This window comes from Anomaloglossus baeobatrachus, chromosome 2, assembly GCF_048569485.1.
Source record: "Anomaloglossus baeobatrachus isolate aAnoBae1 chromosome 2, aAnoBae1.hap1, whole genome shotgun sequence".
NCBI classification, from domain to species: Eukaryota; Metazoa; Chordata; class Amphibia; order Anura; family Aromobatidae; genus Anomaloglossus; species Anomaloglossus baeobatrachus.
This window is the reverse complement of record NC_134354.1, coordinates 729,689,171-729,716,383: the sequence shown is the minus strand read 5'-3', so window position 1 is coordinate 729,716,383 and position 27,213 is coordinate 729,689,171. Positions and strand designations below refer to the sequence as shown.

The 27,213-nt window shown below is 54.3% G+C and overlaps 1 protein-coding gene across 1 annotated transcript in view; it reads right to left on the bottom strand.

Moving 5' to 3' along the window:
• The window catches only part of USP12 (ubiquitin specific peptidase 12), a 129,428-nt gene that overhangs the window by 20,549 nt on the left and 81,666 nt on the right, over positions 1-27,213 (bottom strand). The window contains exons 4-5 of the mRNA XM_075334631.1: positions 22,694-22,923; positions 770-846 (exon numbers count right to left, since the gene is read on the bottom strand). Of these exons, the coding sequence (XP_075190746.1) occupies positions 770-846; positions 22,694-22,923 (307 nt within the window). The remainder of the gene's footprint in view (positions 1-769; positions 847-22,693; positions 22,924-27,213) is intronic.

The following is a 27,213-nucleotide window of genomic DNA, read 5'->3' as shown; positions in this document are numbered from 1 at the left end:
TCCGACAGGTACGGGGGACACCGGGGGGGATAGGGGGTGACCCGGCAGGGCCTGGGGAGCATGTTTCTGTCGCATGTGTTATGGCACATACGACAGAAACCATAAGAAAAATGTGAATGCGGCCGGCGCGCTGCTGTGCTCGCCGGTGCGCGCTGCCATCTTGGATTTTCGGGAGGGGGTTGGGGGTCGGGGGGGGGCACTTTGGGGACACCGGGGGACCGGAGGGAACCGGGAAAGAGATTCATCTCCCATCTGACATGTTTGATCATGCCAGATGGGAGATAAATCATTTTTTACCGGCGATGTCATTTACTATAACTTGATGATTGGTATACGGTGTATACCGGTCATCACGTGACTGGGGACCGGAAAAACCGGCCCGAATCATGATCTCCAGGGTCTCAGCTACCCCCCGGTAGCTGAAACCCCGGAGATTTTCTGACGCTGGGGGGCGCTATTCACTTATTTCTGCCCGCTGTTTTAAAACGGCAGAAAGGAATAAGTACCCTTTTTTGGTGCCGTTTTAAAACGTAACGCGGTCGTAATGGGGTTAATTGGTAGTTGGCTCTCAGCCTATACAACTTGGAGTAGGACAACATGTATAAAAAGTATCATGTGATCAAAATACTCATTTGCCTAATAATTCTGCACACGTTGTATACTATACAGAGCAATAGTGCATTCAGCAGAACCGCTAAGCTGCACAGGTCAGTGGTCTCAATGTCGCATTAGTACAGTCTGTATGGATCCTAAACTGCAAGACAATTACCTTAAACAGTGCGTGATCGATGTATTCTGTTCAACATCTACAGAAAGATCTAAAAAATCTTCATCTTTACTGCTTATCTGCAAAAAAATAAAAAAAAAAAAACAGAACACATTTAATGTCTCACTGATGCTCATTAACCACTTTGCACAATCCCTACTTATGAGCTGTTTACACCTTGTCAACGGTCGTTTAATATCCAGTTTACACAGGACAACAAAGTTTCAGATGCACGTGGACTGACCTGTAATAGAAGATTCGATGCACAAACACTGCCATTGTTCTCAGCAGTGTTCTTGTTAACACAAGACTATGTGCTGCCGAGAATGATGATCTTTTGTGCAAACCCACAAATCATTTCACCCCATGAACAAGTATTCTACTTATTCACCGAGTGATCGGCAGCCTGTTTACACTACATAACTATTGTAAAATAAGCATTCCTACAGTAGGAGCTTTCATTCACAATAATTTTGCAGTATAAATGCCCCATTAGAGAGGCTGTCATAATGTAATGGTATAAGAGGATTAATTAAAATATAGCTTCATCACAATTTGGAAATTAACCTACAGCTTCCAATCGAACACTCTACTTCTACATAATCCGTATGCAGCTGACCTCCTCCTTTGCTCCTTTGGAAACAGGTAATTAAAAAACAATCCTCTATTGGATAGCAGATGTGAGTCCAGTCTTTAGTTTGCACAGGAATGGAAAGAATGGCAAAGAAAGGCTAGGTTCACACACTGCGTATTTTTGACGCTGTGTTTTTGTGCGTTTTTTGCAGCAAAAAACGCACAAAAACGCACCTGCGTCAAAAAACCGTGGCAAAAAACGCGTGCGTTTTGCCGCGATTTGGTGCGTTTTTTGCTGCGTTTTTATGCGTTTTTTATCAGTGAACAAAAAAAAAAAAAAAGGTCTGATGTCATTTCCTTCTTCAATATGTCCTTCATTCTCCACTAGTGTATGCAGGAGAGCAGACAGCTGCAGAACTACAAGGCTCAGCATCCTCCATCCAATAGTGTATGCAGGAGAGCAGACAGCAGCTGTCGAACTACAAGGCTCAGCATCCTCCTTCCAGGACTGTATGCAGGATTTCTTTGCCCCCCCCCCCCAAACAAAAAAAAAAAAAAATGACGTGGGCTTTGCCATATTTTTGTATGCTAGCCGGGTACAGCAGGCAGGTACGGGCTGCCCCCAACCCCCAGCTGCCTATTTGTACCCGGCTGGGAACCAAAAATATAGAGAAGCCCTTTTTTTTTTTAATTATTTTATGAATTTCATGAAATAATTAAAAAAAAAAAAATGACGTGAGCTTCGCCTAATTTTTGTGTCCAGCCGGGTACAACTAGGCAGCTGGGGATTGGAATCCACAGTGCAGGGTGCCCATGCTTTCTGGGCACCCCCGCTGCGAATTGCAGTCCGCAGCCACCCCAGAAAATGGCGCTTTCATAGAAGCGCCATCTTCTGGCGCTGTATCCAACTCTTCCAGCTGCCCTGATGCCGGGTGGCTCACCGGGTAATAATGGGGTTAGGGCTAGCTGTGTATTATCAGCTAGCCCTAAGCCCGAAATTCATGGTGTCACGCCAATATTAGACATGGCCACCATGAATTTCTAGTAAAGATAAAAAAACCACAACACACAGAAAAATATTTTTATTAGAAATAAAACACAACACAATTAGTGACTCCATCTTTATTGAAATAAAGTACCCCCCTCCGCAGTAATCCTGGGTCAGCGTCCCGCGCCATCCAATCCGGATCCAATATCATCTGATCGGTTTGCTGGAAGGCAAAGCGATCAGATGATGTGTCAGGATCAAGTGCCTGAATCACATCACACATCAGATGATTGTATAAACGCCATTTATACAATCAGCAGATACATCGGTGCAAAAGGAAAAAGAAGGGAATTTTGTTTACTTACCGTAAATTCCTTTTCTTCTAGCTCCTATTGGGAGACCCAGACAATTAGGTGTATAGCTTCTGCCTCCGGAGGCCACACAAAGTTATTACACTTTAAAAAGTGTAACCCCTCCCCTCTGCTATACACCCTCCCGTGCATCACGGGCCCATCAGTTTTGGTGCCAAAGCAGGAAGGAGGAAACTTATAAATTGGTCTAAGGTAAATTCAATCCGAAGGATATTCGGAGAACTGATACCATGAACCAAAGAACAATTGAACATGAACAACATGTGTACACAAAAGAACAACAGCCCGAAGGGAACAGGGGCGGGAGCTGGGTCTCCCAATAGGAGCTAGAAGAAAAGGAATTTACGGTAAGTAAACAAAATTCCCTTCTTCTTTGTCGCTCCATTGGGAGACCCAGACAATTGGGATGTCCAAAAGCAATCCCTGGGTGGGTAAAAGAATACCTCGATAAAAAAGAGCCGAAACAACGGTCCCTTCTTACAGGTGGGCCACTGCCGCCTGAAGGACTTTCCTACCTAGGCTGGCGTCTGCCGAAGCATAGGCATGCACCTGATAGTGTTTTGTAAAAGTGTGCAGACTCGACCAGGTAGCTGCCTGACACACCTGCTGAGCCGTAGCCTGGTGCCGCAATGCCCAGGACGCACCTACAGCTCTGGTAGAATGGGCTTTCAGCCCTGAAGGAATCGGAAGCCCAGACGAACGGTAGGCTTCAAGAATCGGTTCCTTGATCCACCTAGCCAAGGTTGACTTGGAAGCTTGCGACCCCTTACGCTGTCCAGCGACAAGGACAAAGAGCGCATCAGAACGGCGCAAGGGCGCCGTGCGTGAAATGTAGAGCCTGAGTGCTCTCACAAGATCTAACAAGTGCAAATCCTTTTCACATTGGTGAAGTGGATGAGGGCAAAAAGAAGGTAAGGCGATATCCTGATTGAGATGAAAAGGGGATACCACCTTAGGGAGAAATTCCGGGACCGGACGCAGAACCACCTTATCCTGGTGAAACACCAGGAAGGGGGCTTTGCATGACAGCGCTGCTAGCTCAGACACTCTCCGAAGTGATGTGACTGCCACTAGGAAGGCCACCTTCTGCGAAAGGCGAGATAGAGAGACATCCCGCATCGGCTCGAAAGGTGGCTTCTGGAGAGCCGTCAGCACTCTGTTAAGATCCCAGGGTTCTAGCGGACGCTTGTAAGGTGGGACTATGTGGCAAACTCCCTGCAGGAACGTACGGACCTGCGGAAGCCTGGCTAGACGCTTTTGAAAAAACACGGAAAGCGCCGATACTTGTCCCTTGAGAGAGCCAAGCCCTTGTCCAATCCGGATTGAAGGAAAGAAAGAAAAGTGGGCAAGGCAAACGGCCAGGGAGTGAAACCCTGATCAGAGCACCAGGATAAGAAGATCCTCCAAGTCCTGTGGTAGATCTTGGCGGACGTTGGTTTCCTGGCCTGTCTCATGGTGGCAATGACATCTTGAGATAACCCTGATGACGCTAGGAGCCAGGACTCAATGGCCACACAGTCAGGTTGAGGGCCGCGGAATTCAGATGGAAAAATGGCCCTTGAGACAGCAAGTCTGGTCGGTCTGGGAGTGCCCACGGTTGACCCACCGTGAGGTGCCACAGATCCGGGTACCACGATCTCCTCGGCCAGTCTGGAGCGACGAGGATGGCGCGACTGCAGTCGGACCTGATCTTGCGTAATACTCTGGGCAGCAGTGCCAGAGGAGGAAATACATAAGGCAGTTGAAACTGCGACCAGTCCTGAACTAACGCGTCTGCCGCCAGAGCTCTGTGATCCTTGGACCGAGCCATGAATGCCGGGACTTTGTTGTTGTGCCGAGACGCCATTAGATCGACGTCCGGCGTTCCCCAGCGGCAACAGATCTCCCGAAACACGTCCGGGTGAAGAGACCATTCCCCTGCATCCATGCCCTGGCGACTGAGAAAATCTGCTTCCCAGTTTTCTACGCCCGGGATGTGAACTGCGGAGATGGTGGAGGCTGTGGCTTCCGCCCACAGCAGAATCCGCTGAACTTCTCGGAAGGCTTGAAGACTGCGAGTGCCGCCCTGGTGGTTGATGTACGCAACCGCCGTGGCGTTGTCCGACTGTATTCGGATCTGCCGTCCCTCCAGCCACCGCTGGAACGCCTTTAGGGCCAGATACACTGCCCTTATCTCCAGAACGTTGATCTGAAGGGAGGACTCTGTCGGAGTCCAGGTTCCCTGAGCCCTGTGGTGGAGGAAGACGGCTCCCCACCCTGACAGACTCGCGTCCGTCGTGACCACAGCCCAGGATGGGGGCAAGAAGGATTTTCCTTTTGACAAGGAAGTGGGAAGAAGCCACCACTGAAGAGAGGTCTTGGCTGTCCGTGACAGCGAAACGTTCCTGTCTAGGGACGTCGGCTTCTTGTCCCATTTGCGGAGGATATCCCATTGAAGTGGACGCAGATGAAACTGCGCAAAGGGAACTGCCTCCATTGCTGCCACCATCTTCCCTAAGAAGTGCATGAGGCGCCTCAAGGGGTGTGACTGACCCCGAAGAAGAGATTGTACCCCTGTCTGTAGTGAACGCTGTTTGTCCAGCGGGAGCTTCACTATCGCTGAAAGGGTATGAAACTCCATCCCGAGGTAAGTCAGCGATTGGGTCGGTGTCAAATTTGACTTTGGGAAATTGATGATCCACCCGAACCTCTGGAGAGTCTCCAGAGCAATGGTCAGGCTGTGTTGACATGCCACCCTGGAGGGTGCCTTGACTAGAAGATCGTCTAAGTAAGGGATCACCGAGTGGCCCTGAGAGTGTAAGACCGCCACCACTGCTGCCATGACCTTGGTGAAGACCCGTGGGGCTGTCGCCAGGCCGAAAGGCAGTGCCACGAACTGAAGGTGTTCGTCCCCGATGGCGAAACGCAGGAAGCGGTGATGCTCGGGAGCGATTGGCACATGGAGATAAGCATCTTTGATGTCGACTGATGCTAGGAAGTCTCCTTGTGACATCGAGGCGATGACAGAGCGGAGAGATTCCATCCGAAACCTTCTGGTGCTCACATGCTTGTTGAGCAGCTTGAGGTCTAGAACGGGACGGAATGATCCGTCCTTTTTTGGCACCACGAACAAGTTGGAGTAGAATCCGTGACCATGTTCCTGAGGTGGAACGGGAATCACCACTCCTTCTGCCTTCAGAGTGTTTACCGCCTGAAAAAGTGCATCGGCTCGCTCGGGGGGCGGAGATGTTCTGAAGAAACGAGTCGGAGGACGAGAACTGAGCTCTATCCTGTAACCGTGAGACAGAATGTCTCTCACCCATCGGTCTTGGACATGTGGCCACCAGGCGTCGCAAAAGCGGAAGAGCCTGCCACCGACCGAGGATGCGGTTTGTGGAGACCGAAAGTCATGAGGAGGCCGCCTTGGGGGCGGTTCCTCCGGCGGTCTTTTTAGGACGTGACTTAGACCGCCATGCCGAAGAGTTGCTCTGGCCCTTCTGTGACCTGTTGGACGTGGAGGATTGGGACCTGGCTGAGGGCCGAAAGGACCGAAACCTCGATTGAATCTTTCGCTGCTGAGGTCTGTTCGGTTTAGACTGGGGTAAGGACGAGTCCTTTCCCTTGGATTGCTTGATAATTTCGTCCAATTGCTCGCCAAACAAGCGGTCGCCGGAAAATGGCAAACCGGTTAAGAACTTCTTGGAAGCAGAGTCTGCCTTCCATTCGCGTAGCCACATGGCCCTGCGGACTGCCACCGAATTGGCGGATGCTACCGCTGTACGGCTCACCGAGTCGAGGACCGCGTTCATGGCGTAGGACGAAAAAGCCGACGCCTGAGAAGTCAAAGACACGACCTGCGGAGTAGCGGTGCGTGTGACCGCCTTAATCTCAGACAAACAAGCTGAGATAGCTTGGAGCGCCCACACGGCTGCAAATGCTGGAGCAAAAGACGCACCTATGGCTTCATAGATGGATTTCATCAGGAGCTCTATTTGCCTGTCAGTGGCATCTTTGAGCGATGAGCCATCTGCCACTGATACCACGGATCTAGCCGCCAGCCTAGAGACTGGAGGATCCACCTTGGGACACTGAGCCCAACCCTTAACTACATCAGGTGGGAAGGGGTAACGTGTGTCATTAAGGCGCTTAGTAAAGCGCTTGTCCGGATATGCTCTGTGCTTCCTTCCGGACAGCATCCCTGAAGTTAGAGTGATCGAAAAAGAAGGGAATTTTGTTACTTACCGTAAATTCCTTTTCTTCTAGCTCTTATTGGGAGACCCAGACGATTGGGTGTATAGCACTGCCTCCGGAGGCCACACAAAGCAATTACACTAAAAAGTGTAAGGCCCCTCCCCTTCTGGCTATACACCCCCAGTGGGATCACTGGCTCACCAGTTTTAGTGCAAAAGCAAGAAGGAGGAAAGCCAATAACTGGTTTAAACAAATCCTCTCCGAGTAACCTCGGAGAACTGAAAACCGTTCAACATGAACAACATGTGTACCCGCAAACAAACCAAAAATCCCGAAGGACAACAGGGCGGGTGCTGGGTCTCCCAATAAGAGCTAGAAGAAAAGGAATTTACGGTAAGTAACAAAATTCCCTTCTTCTTCAGCGCTCTATTGGGAGACCCAGACGATTGGGACGTCCAAAAGCTGTCCCTGGGTGGGTACAGAAATACCTCATGTTAGAGCTGCAAGACAGCCCTCCCCTATGGGGAGGTAACTGCCGCCTGCAGGACTCTTCTACCTAGGCTGGCGTCCGCCGAAGCATAGGTATGCACCTGATAATGTTTGGTGAAAGTGTGCAAACTCGACCAGGTAGCTGCCTGGCACACCTGTTGAGCCGTAGCCTGGTGTCGTAATGCCCAGGATGCACCCACGGCTCTGGTAGAATGGGCCTTCAGCCCTGATGGAACCGGAAGCCCAGCAGAACGGTAGGCTTCAAGAATTGGTTCTTTTATCCATCGAGCCAGGGTGGCCCTAGAAGCCTGCGACCCTTTGCGCTGACCAGCGACAAGGACAAAGAGTGCATCCGAACGGCGCAAGGGCGCCGTGCGGGAGATGTAGATTCTGAGTGCTCTCACCAGATCTAACAAATGTAAATCTTTCTCATACCGATGAACTGCATGAGGACAAAACGAAGGCAAAGAGATATCCTGATTAAGATGAAAAGAGGATACCACCTTCGGGAGAAACTCCTGAATGGGGCGCAGCACAACCTTGTCCTGGTGGAAGACCAGGAAGGGAGCCTTGGATGATAGTGCTGCCAGCTCAGACACTCTCCGAAGAGATGTGATCGCTACCAGAAAAGCCACTTTCTGTGATAGTCTAGAAAGTGAAACCTCCCTCAGAGGCTCGAAGGGCGGCTTCTGGAGGGCAACTAGTACCCTGTTCAGATCCCATGGATCTAACGGCCGCTTGTACGGGGGTACGATATGGCAAACCCCCTGTAGGAACGTGCGCACCTTAGGAAGGCGTGCCAAACGCCTCTGAAAAAAGACGGATAGCGCCGAGACCTGACCTTTAAGGGAGCTGAGCGACAAACCTTTTTCTAACCCAGATTGCAGGAAAGAAAGAAAGGTAGGCAATGCAAATGGCCAGGGAGACACTCCCTGAGCAGAGGACCAGGATAAGAATATCCTCCACGTTCTGTGGTAGATCTTAGCGGACGTGGGCTTCCTAGCCTGTCTCATGGTGGCAACGACCCCTTGGGACAATCCTGAAGACGCTAGGATCCAGGACTCAATGGCCACACAGTCAGGTTCAGGGCCGCAGAATTCCGATGGAAAAACGGCCCTTGGGACAGTAAGTCTGGTCGGTCTGGGAGTGCCCACGGTTGGCCGACCGTGAGCTGCCACAGATCCGGATACCACGCCCTCCTCGGCCAGTCTGGGGCGACAAGTATGACGCGGCTGCAATCGGATCTGATCTTGCGTAGCACTCTGGGCAAGAGTGCCAGAGGTGGAAACACATAAGGGAGCCGGAACTGCGACCAATCTTGCACTAGGGCGTCTGCCGCCAGTGCTCTTTGATCGCGAGACCGTGCCATGAAGGTTGGGACCTTGTTGTTGTGCCGTGACGCCATTAGGTCGACGTCCGGCACCCCCCAGCGGCGACAGATTTCCTGAAACACGTCTGGGTGAAGGGACCATTCCCCTGCGTCCATGCCCTGGCGACTGAGGAAGTCTGCTTCCCAGTTTTCTACGCCGGGGATGTGAACTGCGGATATGGTGGAGGCTGTGGCTTCCACCCACATCAGAATCCGCCGGACTTCCTGGAAGGCTTGCCGACTGCGTGTCCCCCCTTGGTGGTTGATGTATGCCACCGCTGTGGAGTTGTCCGACTGAATTCGGATCTGCCTTCCTTCCAGCCACTGCTGGAAGGCTAGTAGGGCAAGATACACTGCTCTGATTTCCAGAACATTGATCTGAAGGGTGGACTCCTGCTGAGTCCACGTACCCTGAGCCCTGTGGTGGAGAAACACTGCTCCCCACCCTGACAGACTCGCGTCTGTCGTGACCACTGCCCAGGATGGGGGCAGGAATGATCTTCCCTGTGATAATGAGGTGGGAAGAAGCCACCACTGCAGGGAGTCTTTGGCCGTCTGGGAAAGGGAGACTTTCCTGTCCAGGGATGTTGACTTCCCGTCCCATTGGCGGAGAATGTCCCATTGAAGTGGACGCAGATGAAACTGCGCAAACGGAACCGCCTCTATTGCCGCCACCATCTTCCCGAGGAAGTGCATGAGGCGTCTTAAGGAGTGCGACTGACTTTGAAGGAGAGCCTGCACCCCAGTCTGTAGAGACCGCTGCTTGGCCAGCAGAAGCTTCACTATCGCTGAGAGAGTATGAAACTCCATGCCAAGATACGTTAGTGATTGGGTCGGTGACAGATTTGACTTTGGGAAGTTGATGATCCACCCGAACGCCTGGAGAGTCTCCAGTGCAACATTCAGGCTGAGTTGGCATGCCTCTTGAGAGGGTGCCTTGACCAGTAGATCGTCCAAGTAAGGGATCACAGAGTGTCCGTGAGAGTGCAAGACTGCTACCACTGCCGCCATGATCTTGGTGAACACCCGAGGGGCTGTCGCCAGATCAAATGGCAGAGCTACGAACTGAAGATGGTCGTCTCCTATCACGAAGCATAGAAAGCGTTGGTGCTCTGTAGCAATCGGCACGTGGAGATAAGCATCTTTGATGTCTATTGATGCTATGAAATCTCCTTGAGACATTGAGGCAATGACTGAGCGGAGGGATTCCATCCGGAACCGCCTGGCGTTCACATGCTTGTTGAGCAGTTTTAGGTCCAGAACAGGACGGAAGGAGCCGTCCTTTTTTGGAACCACAAAGAGATTGGAGTAAAATCCTCGCCCCCGTTCCTGAGGGGGGACAGGGATCACGACTCCTTCTGCTCTTAGAGAGTCCACCGCCTGCAGCAGGGCATCTGCTCGGTTGGGGTGTGGGGAGGTTCTGAAGAACCGAAGTGGAGGTCGAGAACTGAACTCGATTCTGTACCCGCGAGACAAAATGTCTGTTACCCACCGGTCCTTGACCTGTGACAGCCAAATGTCGCAAAAGCGGGAGAGCCTGCCACCGACCGAGGATGCGGAGGGAGGAGGCCGAAAGTCATGAGGTAGCCGCTTTGGAAGCGGTTCCTCCATTTGCTTTCCTGGGGCGTGAGTGAGCCCGCCAGGAATCTGAGCTCCCTTGTTCTTTCTGAGTCCTTTTGGACGAGGAGAATTGGGCCTTGCCCGAGCCTCGAAAGGACCGAAACCTCGACTGCCACCTTTTCTGTTGAGGTTTACTTGCTCTGGGCTGTGGTAAGGAAGAGTCCTTACCCTTGGACTGTTTTATGATTTCAGCCAATGGCTCACCAAACAGTCTGTCTCTAGATAATGGCAAGCTGGTTAAGCATTTTTTGGAACCAGCATCTGCTTTCCAGTCCTTTAACCACAAGGCTCTGCGCAAAACCACAGAATTGGCGGACGCCATAGCGGTACGGCTCGTAGATTCTAGGACAGCATTGATAGCATAGATCGCAAACGCAGACATTTGCGAAGTTAGGGACGCCACCTGCGGCACCGCTGGATGTATGATAGCATCCACCTGTGCTAAACCAGCTGAAATAGCTTGGAGTGCCCACACGGCCGCGAATGCTGGAGCAAACGACGCGCCGATAGCTTCATAGACAGATTTCAACCAAAGGTCCATCTGTCTGTCGTTGGCATCCTTAAGTGAAGCGCCATCCTCTACTGCGACTATGGATCTAGCCGCAAGCTTGGAAATTGGGGGATCCACCTTTGGACACTGGGTCCAGCGTTTGGCCACCTCAGAGGGAAAAGGATAACGGGTATCCTTAGAACGTTTAGAGAAACGCTTGTCTGGATGAGCGTCGTGTTTCTGGATCGATTCTCTGAAGTCAGAGTGGTCCAAAAAAGCACTTAATTTACGCTTGGGATACAGGAAATGGAACTTCTCCTGCTGTGCCGCTGCCTCCTCTGCAGAAGGGGCTGGGGGAGAAATATCCAACAGTCTATTAATTGCCGATATAAGGTCATTAACCATGGCGTCACCATCAGGGGCATCCAGATTGAAAGGAGCCTCAGGATTAGAATCCTGATCACCGTCCTCAGTCTCATCACAGAGAGACTCTTCTCGCTGAGACCCTGAGCAGTGTGATGACGTTGAGGGTCTTTCCCAGCGAGCTCGCTTAGGCTGCCTGGGACTGTCATCTGAGTCAGAGACTTCAGCCTGTGATGCTTGAGACCCCCTTGAAGTACGGATTAGTTCCAACTGAGGGGGACCGGAGAGCAGAGACACAGCAGTGTCCATGGTCTGAGTAACTGGCCTGGACTGCAAGGTCTCCAGGATTTTTGACATAGTCACAGACATTTTATCAGCAAAAACTGCAAAGTCTGTCCCCGTCACCGGGGCAGGGTTCACAGGCGTCTCTGCCTGGGCTACCACCACATTAGGCTCTGGCTGACGAAGTGCCACTGGGACTGAACATTGCATACAATGTGAGTCTTTGGAGCCTGCCGGTAGATCAGCCCCACATGCAGTACAAACAGTGTACACAGCCTGTGCCTTGGCACCCTTGCGTTTTGCGGATGACATGTTGCTGCCTCCTCAGAGCAGTACAGGGTGTCCAGCCAAGAAGCGACCTTACAGTGCAACTATATATATATATATATGGTACTAAGAAAAAAAGTACACTAATATAACACTGAGGCACTAGTAGGGCCAGCACTAAAGTGCAGCTTACCGCCCGCTTAGGAGCGGGTGTGTGGTCGCCGAATTCCCTATAGTCTGGGTCTCCCAGAGCCTGCTGCCTCTCCCCAGCCAGACCGCATGTGTAATGGCTGCCGGCGTCCTTGTGGAGAGGGGGGGGCGGGCCCTGGGCGTATGCAGACGAAGAGCGGGAAGCCTGCTTCCCACTGTGCCTAGTGAGAGGGCTGGAGCATGTAAATAAGCTCCAGCCCTCGGCGCTGCCAATTGAGCAGCGTCTTTCCCCTACCTTGATTGACAGGGGAGGGGCGGGAACGAAGCGGCGCTAGGCCGCAGAAGCCGGGGGCTAAAGTTAGAAGCGCCGCCGCCGTAAAAGCGCGGTCGGCGCAAAGACCCCGGCGCACCACAAGTCGCAGCTGCGCCGCCGCTCCAGTAGCGGTCGGCGCAGTAGTTCCCAACATGTAACGTCACTCAGCAAAGCTGCAGTGACCTAACCCCAGCGCACAGCGCTACTGTCCCCGGCGCACTATAACGCTCAGCAAGCCTTGAGAGTGTCCGTGCCTGCCGGGGACACAGAGTACCTGAAAGTTGCAGGGCCTTGTCCCTGAACGGCACTCCCGCTCCAAATCCAGCAGGTTCTCTGGGTCTGTGGATGGAGCCCGGCCTCAGGGCTTGGAGGCCGGTAAGATCCCACTTCCACAGAGCCCTCCAGGGGATGTGGAAGGAAAACAGCATGTGGGCTCCAGCCTCCGTACCAGCAATAGGTACCTCAACCTTACAAGCACCACCACGGGTGAGAAGGGAGCATGCTGGGGGCCCCATATGGGCCCTCTTTTCTTCCATCCGATATAGCCAGCAGCTACTGCTGACTACAAACAGTGGAGCTATGCGTGGATGTCTGACCTCCTTCGCACAAAGCAGAAAACTGGTGAGCCAGTGATCCCACTGGGGGTGTATAGCCAGAAGGGGAGGGGCCTTACACTTTTTAGTGTAATTGCTTTGTGTGGCCTCCAGAGGCAGTGCTATACACCCAATCGTCTGGGTCTCCCAATAGAGCGCTGAAGAAAAGCACTCCTTGTACGTTTGGGAAACCTAAACTGGTGTTTCTCCTGTTGTGAAGCTGACTCCTCAACAGGTGGAGTTGGAGGAGGAAGTTCTAGCACCTGGTTAATGGACGCTATAAGGTCATTTACAATGGCGTCTCCTTCAGGTGTATCAAGATTGAGAGCACCGTCCGGATCAGAGCCCTGAGCTTCAACGTCCGCCTCATCCTCCAGAGAGTCCTCATGCTGAGACCCTGAGCAGCGTGATGAAGTGGATGAAGGTCCCCAGCGAGCCCGCTTAGATGGTCTGTGACTACAGTCCGAGTCGGAGTCCTCCCCGTGGGACCTATGTGTCACCTCAGGAGCAGTTTGCTGCTCTAACCGAGGGGGGCCTGGGGTCAATGATTCAACAGTGCCCGGGGCCTGTGTTACCGGTCTGGACTGCAAAGCTTCCAGTATCTTAGCAGACCATTTGTCCATAGACTGAGCCATGGATTGTGAAAGGGAGTCAGAAAGTTTCTCAGCCAACACTGCAAACTCTGTCCCTGCCACCTGGACAGTAACTGCCAGTGGTTCTACCTGAGCCGAGGGTCCCACCAGTGCCTGAGGCTCCGGCTGAGTGAGTGTCACAGAGGCCGAGCATTGCACACAATGAGGGTAGGTGGAACCTGCAGGTAACATGGCCGCACAAGAGGTACAAGTTGCAAAATAAGCCTGTGCCTTGGCACCCTTGCTTTTGCAGACGACATGCTGTTATCTCCTCTTAGCAAACAGTGAGGGTATATAGCTAAGCAAATACTGCAGCCGAGCAGAGCAAATGTATACCCAATATGCAGTATATATATATATATATATATATATATATATATATATATATATATATATATATATATATATATATATATATATATATATATATATACTGCGGCACCCAGGGGGGCCAGCACCTGTAACAGGTGCGGCTTACCGACCGCGCACAGCGGTTGTGTGTCCACCAGATTCCCTGCCTGGGCCTCCCAGCGTTATGAGCTCTTTCAGAAGTTCTCCTCCAGCAGCAGCGATGTAATAATGGCTGCCAGCGTTCTGTGAGGAGGAGGGAGCCGTGGGCGTGCCTTAAAAAGTGCGGGAATCTGGTGCCCCACAGTGCTCAGTGAGGGGGGAGGAGGATACTAAGTATGCTCCAGCCCTCACCGCTGACGTTAAGTCTAGCGTCCCGCCCTTGCCCCTGACTGGCAGGCCCGGGGGCGGGAATATGCGGTACTAGGCCGCAAAAGCCGGGGACTCGAGTTATAAGCGCGGCCGGCAAACAGGCACGGTCGGCGCGGTAGTCCCGGCGGCCCCAAACACAGCGCAGCTGCTGCAGTGTCCGATCCACAGGCGCTCTATGCGCCGTCCCCAAGGGGACACAGAGTACCTCAAAGAAGCAGGGCCTGTCCCTGATGACATCCAGACTCCTGTCCGTCAGGATCCCACAGGGGCTGCGGAGGGAGCCCGGTCCCAGTGCCTGGTGACCGGCTAGGATCCCACTTCTCCCAGAGCCCCTAAGGGATGGGGAAGGAAAACGGCATGTGGCTCCAGCCTGTGTACCCGCAATGGGTACCTCAACCTTAACAGCACCGCCGACCCAAGTGGGGTGAGAAGGGAGCATGCCGGGGGCCCTGTGAGGGGCCCTCTTTTCTTCCATCCGATAAAGTCAGCAGCTGCTGCTGACTAAAATGTGGCGCTTGCGTGAATGTGTGCCTCGTTCAACACAAAGCATAAAACTGATGGGCCCGTGATGCACGGGAGGGTGTATAGGCAGAGGGGAGGGGTTACACTTTTTAAAGTGTAATAACTTTGTGTGGCCTCCGGAGGCAGAAGCTATACACCCAATTGTCTGCCGGTAATCAGGGATGAAGTCTCCTGACGCATCCGCTGATAGATGAAGCCGGCCGGGCGCCAGCGTCAGCCCGAGACTTACGATCAGCTGATGCGTCAGGTGACTGCATCAGGTGATCCATCGCCAGGTCCTGCATCCTGCAGGCACACGTACCCGGGGAGACTGCACACACACGGAGCGGCGATACCGGGAGGAGATGGGAGCGGGCATGGCACCGGGAGTCTGCAGACAGGTGAGTATAACTTTTTTTTTTTTTTTCTACTGTTCACTTTTGATTTCGCAGCCGCTTCCACCTCCTGCCCGTACATGACGCCGCACGACAGCTGACATGCACAGGACGGGAGGTGGAAGCGGCGGTGACGGTACCGGGAGGATTCACGCTTCTGTATTTACTGACAGAAGGAATCCTCTTCCTGTACATGTCACTTTACTACCCACCTCCTGCGTTTATAGCTGTGTTTTTGGTCTTAGAAACGCAGCTATTTGCGTTTCTCATTGCGTCTTTCAACATCCCATTGCACTCAATGGATGAAAAGCGCAGTGAAAAACGCGGGAATAATTGACATGCTGCGTTTTTGTGGCACCACAAAAATGCAGCTGAAAAAAAACGCTGTGTGCAGACAGCAAAAATGAAAACTCAGACTTTGCTGGGGAAGCAAAGTCATGCAGTTTTCTGAGCAAAAACGCACCCGAAAACTGCGCAAAAACGCCGCGAAAAACGCACTGTGTGAACTTACCCAAAAGTGCATCAGTTTGAACAGAAAACCAACAAAACTTTGAAACCTTTGTCTACACTTATACAGATTATTAACTGACGATTTAATGAATAGCGTCGATATAACAGATAGGAAAGTAATGTTTTCAGAATTGTGATAAAGTGGTAAACTCAAAAGCAGCATCTTGTGTTGCTGGATGAAGGGCGGGGTTCTGCCAAATGGATATCTGCTAGATAGTTAACATTTATGCCATGTCTCTTATCTACGAACAGAAAAAATTCTAAGAAAGAGGAAAGATGACTAATCTCTCCTGCCTGGGAAATTTCATTAATTTCTAAAGACTAAGACGCATCTTATCATTCTCTCAAGTCCAGCCCTGTTAGGGTGGGTTCACACATCAAGCATTTCGCTGGACTGCCGGATCTGGCACACTCCAGTATAGTGCAATATACAGTACAATGGCATCGCGGTAAGCTCCGGTCACATGACAGCATGTGACAGGAGCTTGCCGCGATGCCATTGTACTGTATTGCACTGTACTGGAGTGTGCCGGATCTGACAATCAGGCGAAATGTTGGGTGTGTGAAAGCACCCTTATGAGTCACCAGAAGGGAGGTGTGTGGGTGTAACTTGTGTTAATAAAAGCAAATTCCAAATTATGATCCTTGTTCAATCAGAAAGATACACTTCTGTGTAGGGTTGTCCCATATTTCTACAGGAGTGCATCTCTCCAAAAAGAGAATTGTCCTACACCTGCAACCACAGGACAAGTACTTTTCTTTATCCTTTTTATGTTATGTAATCATATATACCGTATTGTTTTGTCCCATATTTTGCGTAATTTCTTTTTTTAGAAACACTGCCTACCTTTTGGGTTAAAATATTTAAACTGTAATAGCTTTGTTAGCTATAAACCACATATCTGAAGCCATACAATACCTGTAGCATGTGTCCAATCAGCCTGTACGAACGATTGGTGGTGTCAGCTTTTTCTCGAGTTATTGTGGAGCTTGGCAGTGACCATGCCATGGTATACATATTCCATAAGCTGGAATCTGTTGTGTATATACTATAGCCCTCACTGAGAGTTTCCCAATTAGCCTAGTAGTGAAAGCAGCCATCACCTAGCCCATCAATCTTTTGTCAACAGCATATCCTGATTGGGGGCAGTAGCTGTTTGTGAAATATTGATAGAAGCAGGATATTTGCATGATCTCCAGGGCTCTCTCAGTCTATCTTGACAGGGATATATGTGGTATGTAAAGTTAAGTGGAGTGCTGTCCCTTACAGTGCCCCTTACAATAAGCTTATTAAGTGACCCCTGAGAAGCCCTCTAGGAAGCAGCTGAGATCTGTGAGGAAATCTGGCAGTAGGTCTACGGCTCACCTCACATCAGCGGTAGTTTGCCGCAAAGCCGGATCCGTTACAAATGCGTTTCAGTTCCATTCACTTCCAATGGAATCGCGTCAAGATGCGGTCACATGCAGATGCATGCATCATACACAACCGCATGTGATCACATCTTGCCGTGATTCCATTAGAAATTAATGGAACTGAAACGCATTTGTAACGGATCCGGCTTCGCGGTAAAATACTGCTAATGTGAGTGCAGCCTTACTTTGCTGAGCCATCAAAAAAGAAGTTAAGCATCAAGGCCCCAAGTCATCTGAACTTTCCAGGTTCCACAGGACTGGGCGACCACATGAGGTGTGTGGTGGCCTCCCTAAGTGATACTTCTGGGAAGAAGGATCTAGCCTATTAGAATTTGAAATCCAGATAGTTTGGTATTTAGATAAAGTTTGCTCTAAATACCAAGGTTGAGCGGCGCGCGCGAGCGAGAGAGAGAGAGAGAGCCGCGAGCGAGAGAGAGAGAGCGCGAGCGAGAGAGAGAGAGCGCGAGCGAGAGAGAGAGAGCGCGAGCGAGAGAGAGAGAGCGCGAGCGAGAGAGAGAGAGCGCGAGCGAGAGAGAGAGAGCGCGAGCGAGAGAGAGAGAGCGCGAGCGAGAGAGAGAGAGCGCGAGCGCGAGAGAGAGAGCGCGCGCGAGAGAGAGAGAGCGCGCGCGAGAGAGAGAGCGCGCGCGAGAGAGAGAGAGCGCGCGCGAGAGAGAGCGCGCGCGAGAGAGAGCGCGCGCGAGAGAGAGCGCGCGCGAGAGAGAGCGCGCGCGAGAGAGAGAGCGCGCGCGAGAGAGAGAGCGCGCGAGAGAGAGAGCGCGCGAGAGAGAGAGGCGCGCTCTCTCTCTCGCGCGCTCTCTCTCTCGCGCGCTCTCTCTCTCGCGCGCTCTCTCTCTCGCGCGCTCTCTCTCGCGCGCGCTCTCTCTCGCGCGCGCTCTCTCTCGCGCGCGCTCTCTCTCTCGCGCGCGCTCTCTCTCGCGCGCGCTCTCTCTCTCGCGCGCGCTCTCTCTCGCGCGCGCTCTCTCTCGCGCGCGCTCTCTCTCGCGCGCGCTCTCTCTCGCGCGCGCTCTCTCTCTCTCGCGCTCTCTCTCTCTCGCGCTCTCTCTCTCTCGCGCGCTCTCTCTCTCGCGCGCTCTCTCTCTCGCGCGCGCTCTCTCTCTCGCGCGCTCTCTCTCTCGCGCGCTCTCTCTCTCGCGCGGAGAGAGAGAGCGCGCGCGAGAGAGAGAGCGCGCGAGAGAGAGAGCGCGCGCGAGAGAGAGCGCGAGAGAGAGCGCGCGAGAGAGAGCGCGCGAGAGAGAGCGCGCGAGAGAGAGCGCGCGAGAGAGAGCGCGCGAGAGAGAGCGCGCGAGAGAGAGCGCGCGAGAGAGAGCGCGCGAGAGAGCGCGCGAGAGAGAGACGCGCGAGAGAGAGCGCGCGAGAGAGAGCGCGCGAGAGAGAGCGCGCGAGAGAGAGCGCGCGAGAGAGAGCGCGCGAGAGAGAGCGCGCGAGAGAGAGCGCGCGAGAGAGAGCGCGCGAGAGAGAGCGCGCGAGAGAGAGCGCGCGAGAGAGAGCGCGCGAGAGAGAGCGCGCGAGAGAGAGCGCGCGAGAGAGAGCGCGCGAGAGAGAGCGCGCGAGAGAGAGCGCGCGAGAGAGAGCGCGCGAGAGAGAGCGCGCGAGAGAGAGCGCGCGAGAGAGAGCGCGCGAGAGAGAGCGCGCGAGAGAGAGCGCGCGAGAGAGAGCGCGCGAGAGAGAGCGCGCGAGAGAGAGCGCGCGAGAGAGAGCGCGCGAGAGAGAGCGCGCGAGAGAGAGAGCGCGAGAGAGAGCGCGCGAGAGAGAGCGCGCGAGAGAGAGAGCGCGAGAGAGAGAGCGCGAGAGAGAGAGCGCGAGAGAGAGCGCGCGAGAGAGAGAGCGCGAGAGAGAGCGAGCGAGAGAGCGCGAGCGAGAGAGCGCGAGCGAGAGAGCGCGAGCGAGAGAGCGCGAGCGAGAGAGCGCGAGCGAGAGAGCGCGAGCGAGAGAGCGCGAGCGAGAGAGCGCGAGCGAGAGAGCGCGAGCGAGAGAGCGCGAGCGAGAGAGCGCGAGCGAGAGAGCGCGAGCGAGAGAGCGCGAGCGAGAGAGCGCGAGAGAGAGCGCGAGAGAGAGCGCGAGAGAGAGCGCGAGAGAGAGCGCGAGAGAGAGCGCGAGAGAGAGCGCGAGAGAGAGCGCGAGAGAGAGCGCGAGAGAGAGCGCGAGAGAGAGCGCGAGAGAGAGCGCGAGAGAGAGCGCGAGAGAGAGCGCGAGAGAGAGCGCGAGAGAGAGCGCGAGAGAGAGCGCGAGAGAGAGCGCGAGAGAGAGCGCGAGAGAGAGCGCGAGAGAGAGCGCGAGAGAGAGCGCGAGAGAGAGCGCGAGAGAGAGCGCGAGAGAGAGAGCGCGAGAGAGAGAGCGCGAGAGAGAGAGCGCGAGAGAGAGCGCGAGAGAGAGCGCGAGAGAGAGCGCGAGAGAGAGCGCGAGAGAGAGCGCGAGAGAGAGCGCGCGAGAGAGCGCGAGAGAGAGCGCGCGAGAGAGAGCGCGCGAGAGAGAGCGCGAGAGAGAGCGCGAGAGAGAGCGCGCGAGAGAGAGCGCGCGAGCGCGAGAGAGAGCGCGCGAGAGAGAGCGCGAGAGAGAGAGCGCGAGAGAGAGCGCGAGAGAGAGAGCGCGAGAGAGAGAGCGCGAGAGAGAGAGCGCGAGAGAGAGCGCGAGAGAGAGCGCGAGAGAGAGAGCGCGAGCGAGCGCGAGCGCGCGAGCGAGAGCGCGCGAGCGAGAGCGCGCGAGCGAGAGCGCGAGAGAGAGCGCGCGAGAGAGCGCGCGAGAGAGCGCGCGAGAGAGAGCGAGAGAGAGAGAGCGCGAGCGAGAGAGAGCGCGCGCGAGAGAGAGCGCGCGAGAGAGAGCGCGCGAGAGAGAGCGCGCGAGAGAGAGCGCGCGAGAGAGAGCGCGCGAGAGAGAGCGCGCGAGAGAGAGCGCGCGAGAGAGAGCGCGCGAGAGAGAGCGCGCGAGAGAGAGCGCGCGAGAGAGAGAGCGCGAGAGAGAGCGCGCGAGAGAGAGCGCGCGAGAGAGAGAGCGCGAGAGAGAGAGCGCGAGAGAGAGAGCGCGAGAGAGAGCGCGCGAGAGAGAGAGCGCGAGAGAGAGCGAGCGAGAGAGCGCGAGCGAGAGAGCGCGAGCGAGAGAGCGCGAGCGAGAGAGCGCGAGCGAGAGAGCGCGAGCGAGAGAGCGCGAGCGAGAGAGCGCGAGCGAGAGAGCGCGAGCGAGAGAGCGCGAGCGAGAGAGCGCGAGCGAGAGAGCGCGAGCGAGAGAGCGCGAGCGAGAGAGCGCGAGCGAGAGCGCGAGAGAGAGCGCGAGAGAGAGCGCGAGAGAGAGCGCGAGAGAGAGCGCGAGAGAGAGCGCGAGAGAGAGCGCGAGAGAGAGCGCGAGAGAGAGCGCGAGAGAGAGCGCGAGAGAGAGCGCGAGAGAGAGCGCGAGAGAGAGCGCGAGAGAGAGCGCGAGAGAGAGCGCGAGAGAGAGCGCGAGAGAGAGCGCGAGAGAGAGCGCGAGAGAGAGCGCGAGAGAGAGCGCGAGAGAGAGCGCGAGAGAGAGCGCGAGAGAGAGCGCGAGAGAGAGAGCGCGAGAGAGAGAGCGCGAGAGAGAGAGCGCGAGAGAGAGCGCGAGAGAGAGCGCGAGAGAGAGCGCGAGAGAGAGCGCGAGAGAGAGCGCGAGAGAGAGCGCGCGAGAGAGCGCGAGAGAGAGCGCGCGAGAGAGAGCGCGCGAGAGAGAGCGCGAGAGAGAGCGCGAGAGAGAGCGCGCGAGAGAGAGCGCGCGAGCGCGAGAGAGAGCGCGCGAGAGAGAGCGCGAGAGAGAGAGCGCGAGAGAGAGCGCGAGAGAGAGAGCGCGAGAGAGAGAGCGCGAGAGAGAGAGCGCGAGAGAGAGCGCGAGAGAGAGCGCGAGAGAGAGAGCGCGAGCGAGCGCGAGCGCGCGAGCGAGAGCGCGCGAGCGAGAGCGCGCGAGCGAGAGCGCGAGAGAGAGCGCGCGAGAGAGCGCGCGAGAGAGCGCGCGAGAGAGAGCGAGAGAGAGAGAGCGCGAGCGAGAGAGCGCGAGAGAGAGCGCGAGCGAGAGAGAGCGCGAGCGAGAGAGAGCGCGAGCGAGAGAGAGCGCGAGCGAGAGAGAGCGCGAGCGAGAGAGAGCGCGAGCGAGAGAGAGCGCGAGCGAGAGAGAGCGCGAGCGAGAGAGAGCGCGAGCGAGAGAGAGCGCGAGCGAGAGAGAGCGCGAGAGCGCGAGCGAGAGAGAGCGCGAGCGAGAGAGAGCGCGAGCGAGAGAGAGCGCGAGAGAGCGCGAGCGAGAGAGAGCGCGAGCGAGAGAGAGCGCGAGCGAGAGAGAGCGCGAGCGAGAGCGCGAGCGAGAGCGCGAGCGAGAGCGCGAGCGAGAGAGCGCGAGCGAGAGAGAGCGCGAGCGAGCGAGAGAGCGCGAGCGAGAGAGAGCGCGAGAGAGCGCGAGCGAGAGCGAGCGAGCGAGAGAGAGCGAGAGAGAGCGCGAGCGAGAGCGCGAGCGAGAGCGCGAGCGAGAGCGCGAGACAACGCGAGAGAGAGCGCGAGAGAGAGCGCGAGAGAGAGCACGCGAGCGAGAGAGCGCGCGAGAGAGAGAGCTCGCGAGAGAGAGCGCGCGCGAGAGAGAGCGCGAGCGAGAGAGCGCGAGCGAGAGAGAGCGCGAGAGAGAGCGCGAGCGAGAGCGAGCGCGAGCGAGAGCGCGAGCGAGAGCGCGAGCGAGCGCGCGAGAGAGCGCGAGCGAGCGAGAGAGAGCGCGAGCGAGAGAGAGAGCGAGAGAGAGCGCGAGAGAGAGCGCGAGAGAGAGAGAGAGAGCGAGAGAGAGAGCGCGAGAGAGAGAGAGAGCGAGAGAGAGAGCGCGAGAGAGAGCGCGAGAGAGAGAGCGCGAGAGAGAGAGAGAGAGAGAGAGCGAGCGAGAGAGAGCGCAAGAGAGCACGAGCGAGAGAGAGAGAGAGCGCGAGAGAGAGAGAGCGCGAGCGAGAGAGAGAGAGCGCGAGAGAGAGAGAGCGCGAGCGCGAGAGAGCGCGAGCGAGAGAGAGAGCGCGAGCGAGAGAGAGCGCGAGAGAGAGAGAGAGCGCGAGCGAGAGAGAGAGAGCGCGAGAGAGAGAGAGAGTGCGAGCGAGAGAGAGAGAGAGCGCGAGCGAGAGAGAGAGCGCGAGCGCGAGAGAGAGAGAGCGAGAGCGCGTGGGTGGGTGTGTGTGTGTGTCTAACAGATGTGTACTCCACATGGTTCAGGAAACTTGACTATTCAGTCTCTGCCCCTCTTCATAGCGCTGTTGCAGGTGATTGATAAGTCACCCAATATGTACATACAAGGTAGAGACTTATCAATTACCTGTAATGGCCCTGGGAAAAGCCGGCCAGGAGCGGCGTTTAAGACTTAAAGTATATCTTCAGCAGCGTTTCTATACCAGTCTGCGATTCACACTGCTCACAGCTTGTGCATTGTCTGATCGGTTACCTTTCAGGCTGACAACATGGCGATTGATGCCCTACGAAAAACAGTGATGTTTTCATTTTGACCCCATCATTGTTGTTTCCTTCTATACTTAGGCCAGAACTTCAAGACCTTGCACAGACACTTTCTTTCCTTGTGTTTTCCCGCATTTCTGCTCGGACACTCTACTTTTCAGAACACAAGTGTCAAATGAACACTGGCCTTTGAGTGCGTTATATGAGTGACTTCCGTCTACATGTAAAGCTCCATAATTTTACCATTCAGAAGTTAAAAAAAAAATATAAAGAAAAATCTCACCGTCTCACACGTAAGACATCTGGTTTCGTTCGTTAACGTTCCCTGAAAGATCTCGTGCACCCAGGTGGGGTCTGGAGCGCTGTTGTTGTTCTCATTATCGATGTTCCCGTTGGGTATGCGGCCGTTCTGCTTTTCCTGCTTTCTCTCTTCTTGTAATATATCGGCTATCGTATTGAGCAGGTAATTTAAAAATTCATGAGCGTCCTGTTGCATATAGTTGTCGAAAAGCTCTGAAAAAGAAACCACACCTGAGCTACTGAAGGTCTCTGGGTGCCTGCAACAAATCATGCAATATTAAAAGGGGTCGTCTAAAATTAGAAAAGCATCAGGGTTTAATTTTTTTTTTACAGCACCACCACTTTTTTTTTTTTTTTTTTCAATTGAGCTTAGCTGCAATACTAGGGACAGCCTAATGCCAAGGGTGGCGCTGTTCCTAGAAAACAAAATAATCTGATGGTGCACAAATGTGAATCTTCTCACAGAACAAATCCCCTCCATACATCAACTGTTGTGATTTTTAGCAATGAGTCCCCACCCTACCACCCGGTTTCGCTGTAAGCCCTTACTTGAAGTGAATTGGTCACCAGATTTGACAATAAAAATTGCATACATTAATAAATAGATCTGATACAAAAAATGATAGAGGTCAGACTGGCTGTGTAGTTTGTCATTCATATTTATCCAACCATGGTGAGCGATCTCACGGAGTCCACATGCATTCTCAGCTCACCCGGCCTGACAGACCGCTGCAGCTTGTACTGAGAAGTGTGAGATCTCAGCAGCAGCAGGGAGGAGGGGCACTGAGGAGCGGTCAGACTAGCTGGGCTGAGATTGAGGTCAGCTTTGAAAAGCATTGTCAGGATAGCTGCATAATCATTTTTGAAACTAAATACATCAGCCCCATCAGGTCTAAAATGTATTTACTAAAGTATACAGCTTGTTGTGTAATACTTGGAGACAGATTAGCTTTAACCTCTTCCTGATATAGGACGCATCCTTTGCTGGATTGCCTTGAAGAAAGAAGCTCAGGAATTGAGAAAGCTCCACACAAAGTCTCATATTGCTTTAAGGGGTGGTTCACTACTCTGCAACAGTGGTCACATCTCTGTAAAACTGATAGTGAAGGCTTTTTCTAAATCCCCATCCTTGTATATATGTACCCCATCCTGGTATATGCCCTTATCCAGCTATAGTATGGCCCCATCCATCCTGCTATATTATGGCCCCATCCATCCTGCTATATTATGGCCCCATCCATCCTGCTATATGGCATGTATCCTGTGTCACACAAAAAAAAAAACAAAACAAAAAAAACAAAAACACAACAACAACAAACGTTTATACTCACCTTTCCATGCTCCATGCAGCATTGCTCCACCCCCTGTCTGTGGCGGCAGCAGCGCCGCTGATCTGCATGGACTGGAGCAGTCACCGTTGTCTGTAGCATCGCTCCTATTCCTGTCTGCTGGTCAGCTGACCTGCGTGGAAACTAGCGGAGTGCACAGGGATGACGTCATTGCTGTGCTCACCGCTCTCTACACAGATCAGCTGTCCGGCACAGACAGGGAGATTGCAATGCTCCAGGGAAGTGACCGGTGAGTATAGCGTAATATTCACTGCGCCCCGTGCTGATGATTATGTGCGGGGGGGCAGTGTATACAGCCGCACATTATCACTCCAGGCTGTAGTTGTCAGGGGTGATCATGCGGGCCGGCTGTTAATTAGGCGCGCAACCCTCGCCCATCTGTCAGCACCGGCTTCAGCGCTGAGGGATGATGGGCGGGAGGACGGGCGTGCATATGTAATGAGCGGGCCCACATGGTCACGGCAGGCGCTGCTACAGCCTGCTCGTGCCGCCGATGACCCGCTCCACCGCAGCACCCTTATTCCCCGCAGCCACATTCAGACTATAAGACGCACCCCTCTTTTTCCCCCTACATTTGGGGGTAAAAAAAATGCGTCTTATAGTCCGAAAAATAAGGTAAAAATTATTTCTAACCTAGTCAATTTCTGAAATATATTTTCTATTCATTATGCAACTGATTTGATAAATAAAAGTATGATTTTTTTTTCATGGAAAAGACAAAATTTTCTGGGTGGCCGCAAACTTTTGAACTGTAGTGTATATACACATATACCACGCATTTAACTATATCGAATTTTTGAACAATTAAATACAGATATAAAAACAAACTTATTTGGCACTGTTGGGAAAAAGTCCAATCAAGATAAAACAACAAAAAAAAAAAAAAAAAAAAAACAACATATGTAAGAGGTAAAAAGGCATAGGAGAAAAAAAATTCAATATACAAAAACAAGCCCCATTGTCAGGAAAAAAAAATATTATAATATTATATATAATACATTATACAGATAATATCTATATATATAATTGCCTTATTCTGTCTGTCTGTCTGTCTTGCTCCAAAATTGTGTCACAAAGCTGATTGGCCGCTGGGCTCGCCATGGCCCCGCCCCCCCGCACGGATTGGCCGCTCGCCCAGGCTGCGCCCCCCCCCCACAGATTGGCCTCTCGCCTCGGCACCCTGCAGGCATTGGCAACTCGGCCACGCCCCGCCCCCCTCACGCAATGCACGCTAGCTCTGGCCCCACCCCCCCCCGCATTCCCCGAACCGACACGGTCACAGAGCCACGACTACCAGGTGAGTACTGTACCCCTGGGAGCCCACATCAGCGTACGCCGCCAAACCAGCCGACACATACCCTCGCATTGCTGGGGCTGGCCGGCATATGCTGGTGTGGGCTCCCGTGCGAGCGGGGGACGAGATATGCTGGTAACCATGGTAGCATAGTTACCAGCGCATCAAGGTCCTGCAGTGGCGGAAAATACACACACACACATCAGATCACACTCACTCTCACACACACATCACATCGCATCCACATACTCACAACATCCTGGGATATCGCTTGCTTCTCGGCGGCGATACTGTGCTGTGAGCTTCCAGGACCTGCCGGAGGATCACATGGCCAGAAGCATGTGGTATCTCCGGATGTTGTGAGTATGAGCGCGTATGTGCAATATCGTCAATGTGTGTGTGCGTGAGTGTATGCGATCGGGTGTGTGAGTGTCGGCAGAGGAGCACGGCGTGCTGGAGGAGGCTGAGGCTGGGGACAGAGAGGCTGATGCTGGGGACAGAGAGGCTGATGCTGGGGACAGAGAGGCTGATGCTGGGGACAGAGAGGCTGATGCTGGGGACAGAGAGGCTGATGCTGGGGACAGAGAGGCTGATGCTGGGGACAGAGAGGCTGATGCTGGGGACAGAGAGGCTGATGCTGGGGACAGAGAGGCTGATGCTGGGGACAGAGAGGCTGATGCTGGGGACAGAGAGGCTGATGCTGGGGACAGAGAGGCTGATGCTGGGGACAGAGAGGCTGATGCTGGGGACAGAGAGGCTGATGCTGGGGACAGAGAGGCTGATGCTGGGGACAGAGAGGCTGATGCTGGGGACAGAGAGGCTGATGCTGGGGACAGAGAGGCTGATGCTGGGGACAGAGGCTGATGCTGGGGACAGAGAGGCTGATGCTGGGGACAGAGAGGCTGATGCTGGGGACAGAGAGGCTGATGCTGGGGACAGAGAGGCTGATGCTGGGGACAGAGAGGCTGATGCTGGGGACAGAGAGGCTGATGCTGGGGACAGAGAGGCTGATGCTGGGGACAGAGAGGCTGATGCTGGGGACAGAGAGGCTGATGCTGGGGACAGAGAGGCTGATGCTGGGGACAGAGAGGCTGATGCTGGGGACAGAGAGGCTGATGCTGGGGACAGAGAGGCTGATGCTGGGGACAGAGAGGCTGATGCTGGGGACAGAGAGGCTGATGCTGGGGACAGAGAGGCTGATGCTGGGGACAGAGAGGCTGATGCTGGGGACAGAGAGGCTGATGCTGGGGACAGAGAGGCTGATGCTGGGGACAGAGAGGCTGATGCTGGGGACAGAGAGGCTGATGCTGGGGACAGAGAGGCTGATGCTGGGGACAGAGAGGCTGATGCTGGGGACAGAGAGGCTGATGCTGGGGACAGAGAGGCTGATGCTGGGGACAGAGAGGCTGATGCTGGGGACAGAGAGGCTGATGCTGGGGACAGAGAGGCTGATGCTGGGGACAGAGAGGCTGATGCTGGGGACAGAGAGGCTGATGCTGGGGACAGAGAGGCTGATGCTGGGGACAGAGAGGCTGATGCTGGGGACAGAGAGGCTGATGCTGGGGACAGAGAGGCTGATGCTGGGGACAGAGAGGCTGATGCTGGGGACAGAGAGGCTGATGCTGGGGACAGAGAGGCTGATGCTGGGGACAGAGAGGCTGATGCTGGGGACAGAGAGGCTGATGCTGGGGACAGAGAGGCTGATGCTGGGGACAGAGAGGCTGATGCTGGGGACAGAGAGGCTGATGCTGGGGACAGAGAGGCTGATGCTGGGGACAGAGAGGCTGATGCTGGGGACAGAGAGGCTGATGCTGGGGACAGAGAGGCTGATGCTGGGGACAGAGAGGCTGATGCTGGGGA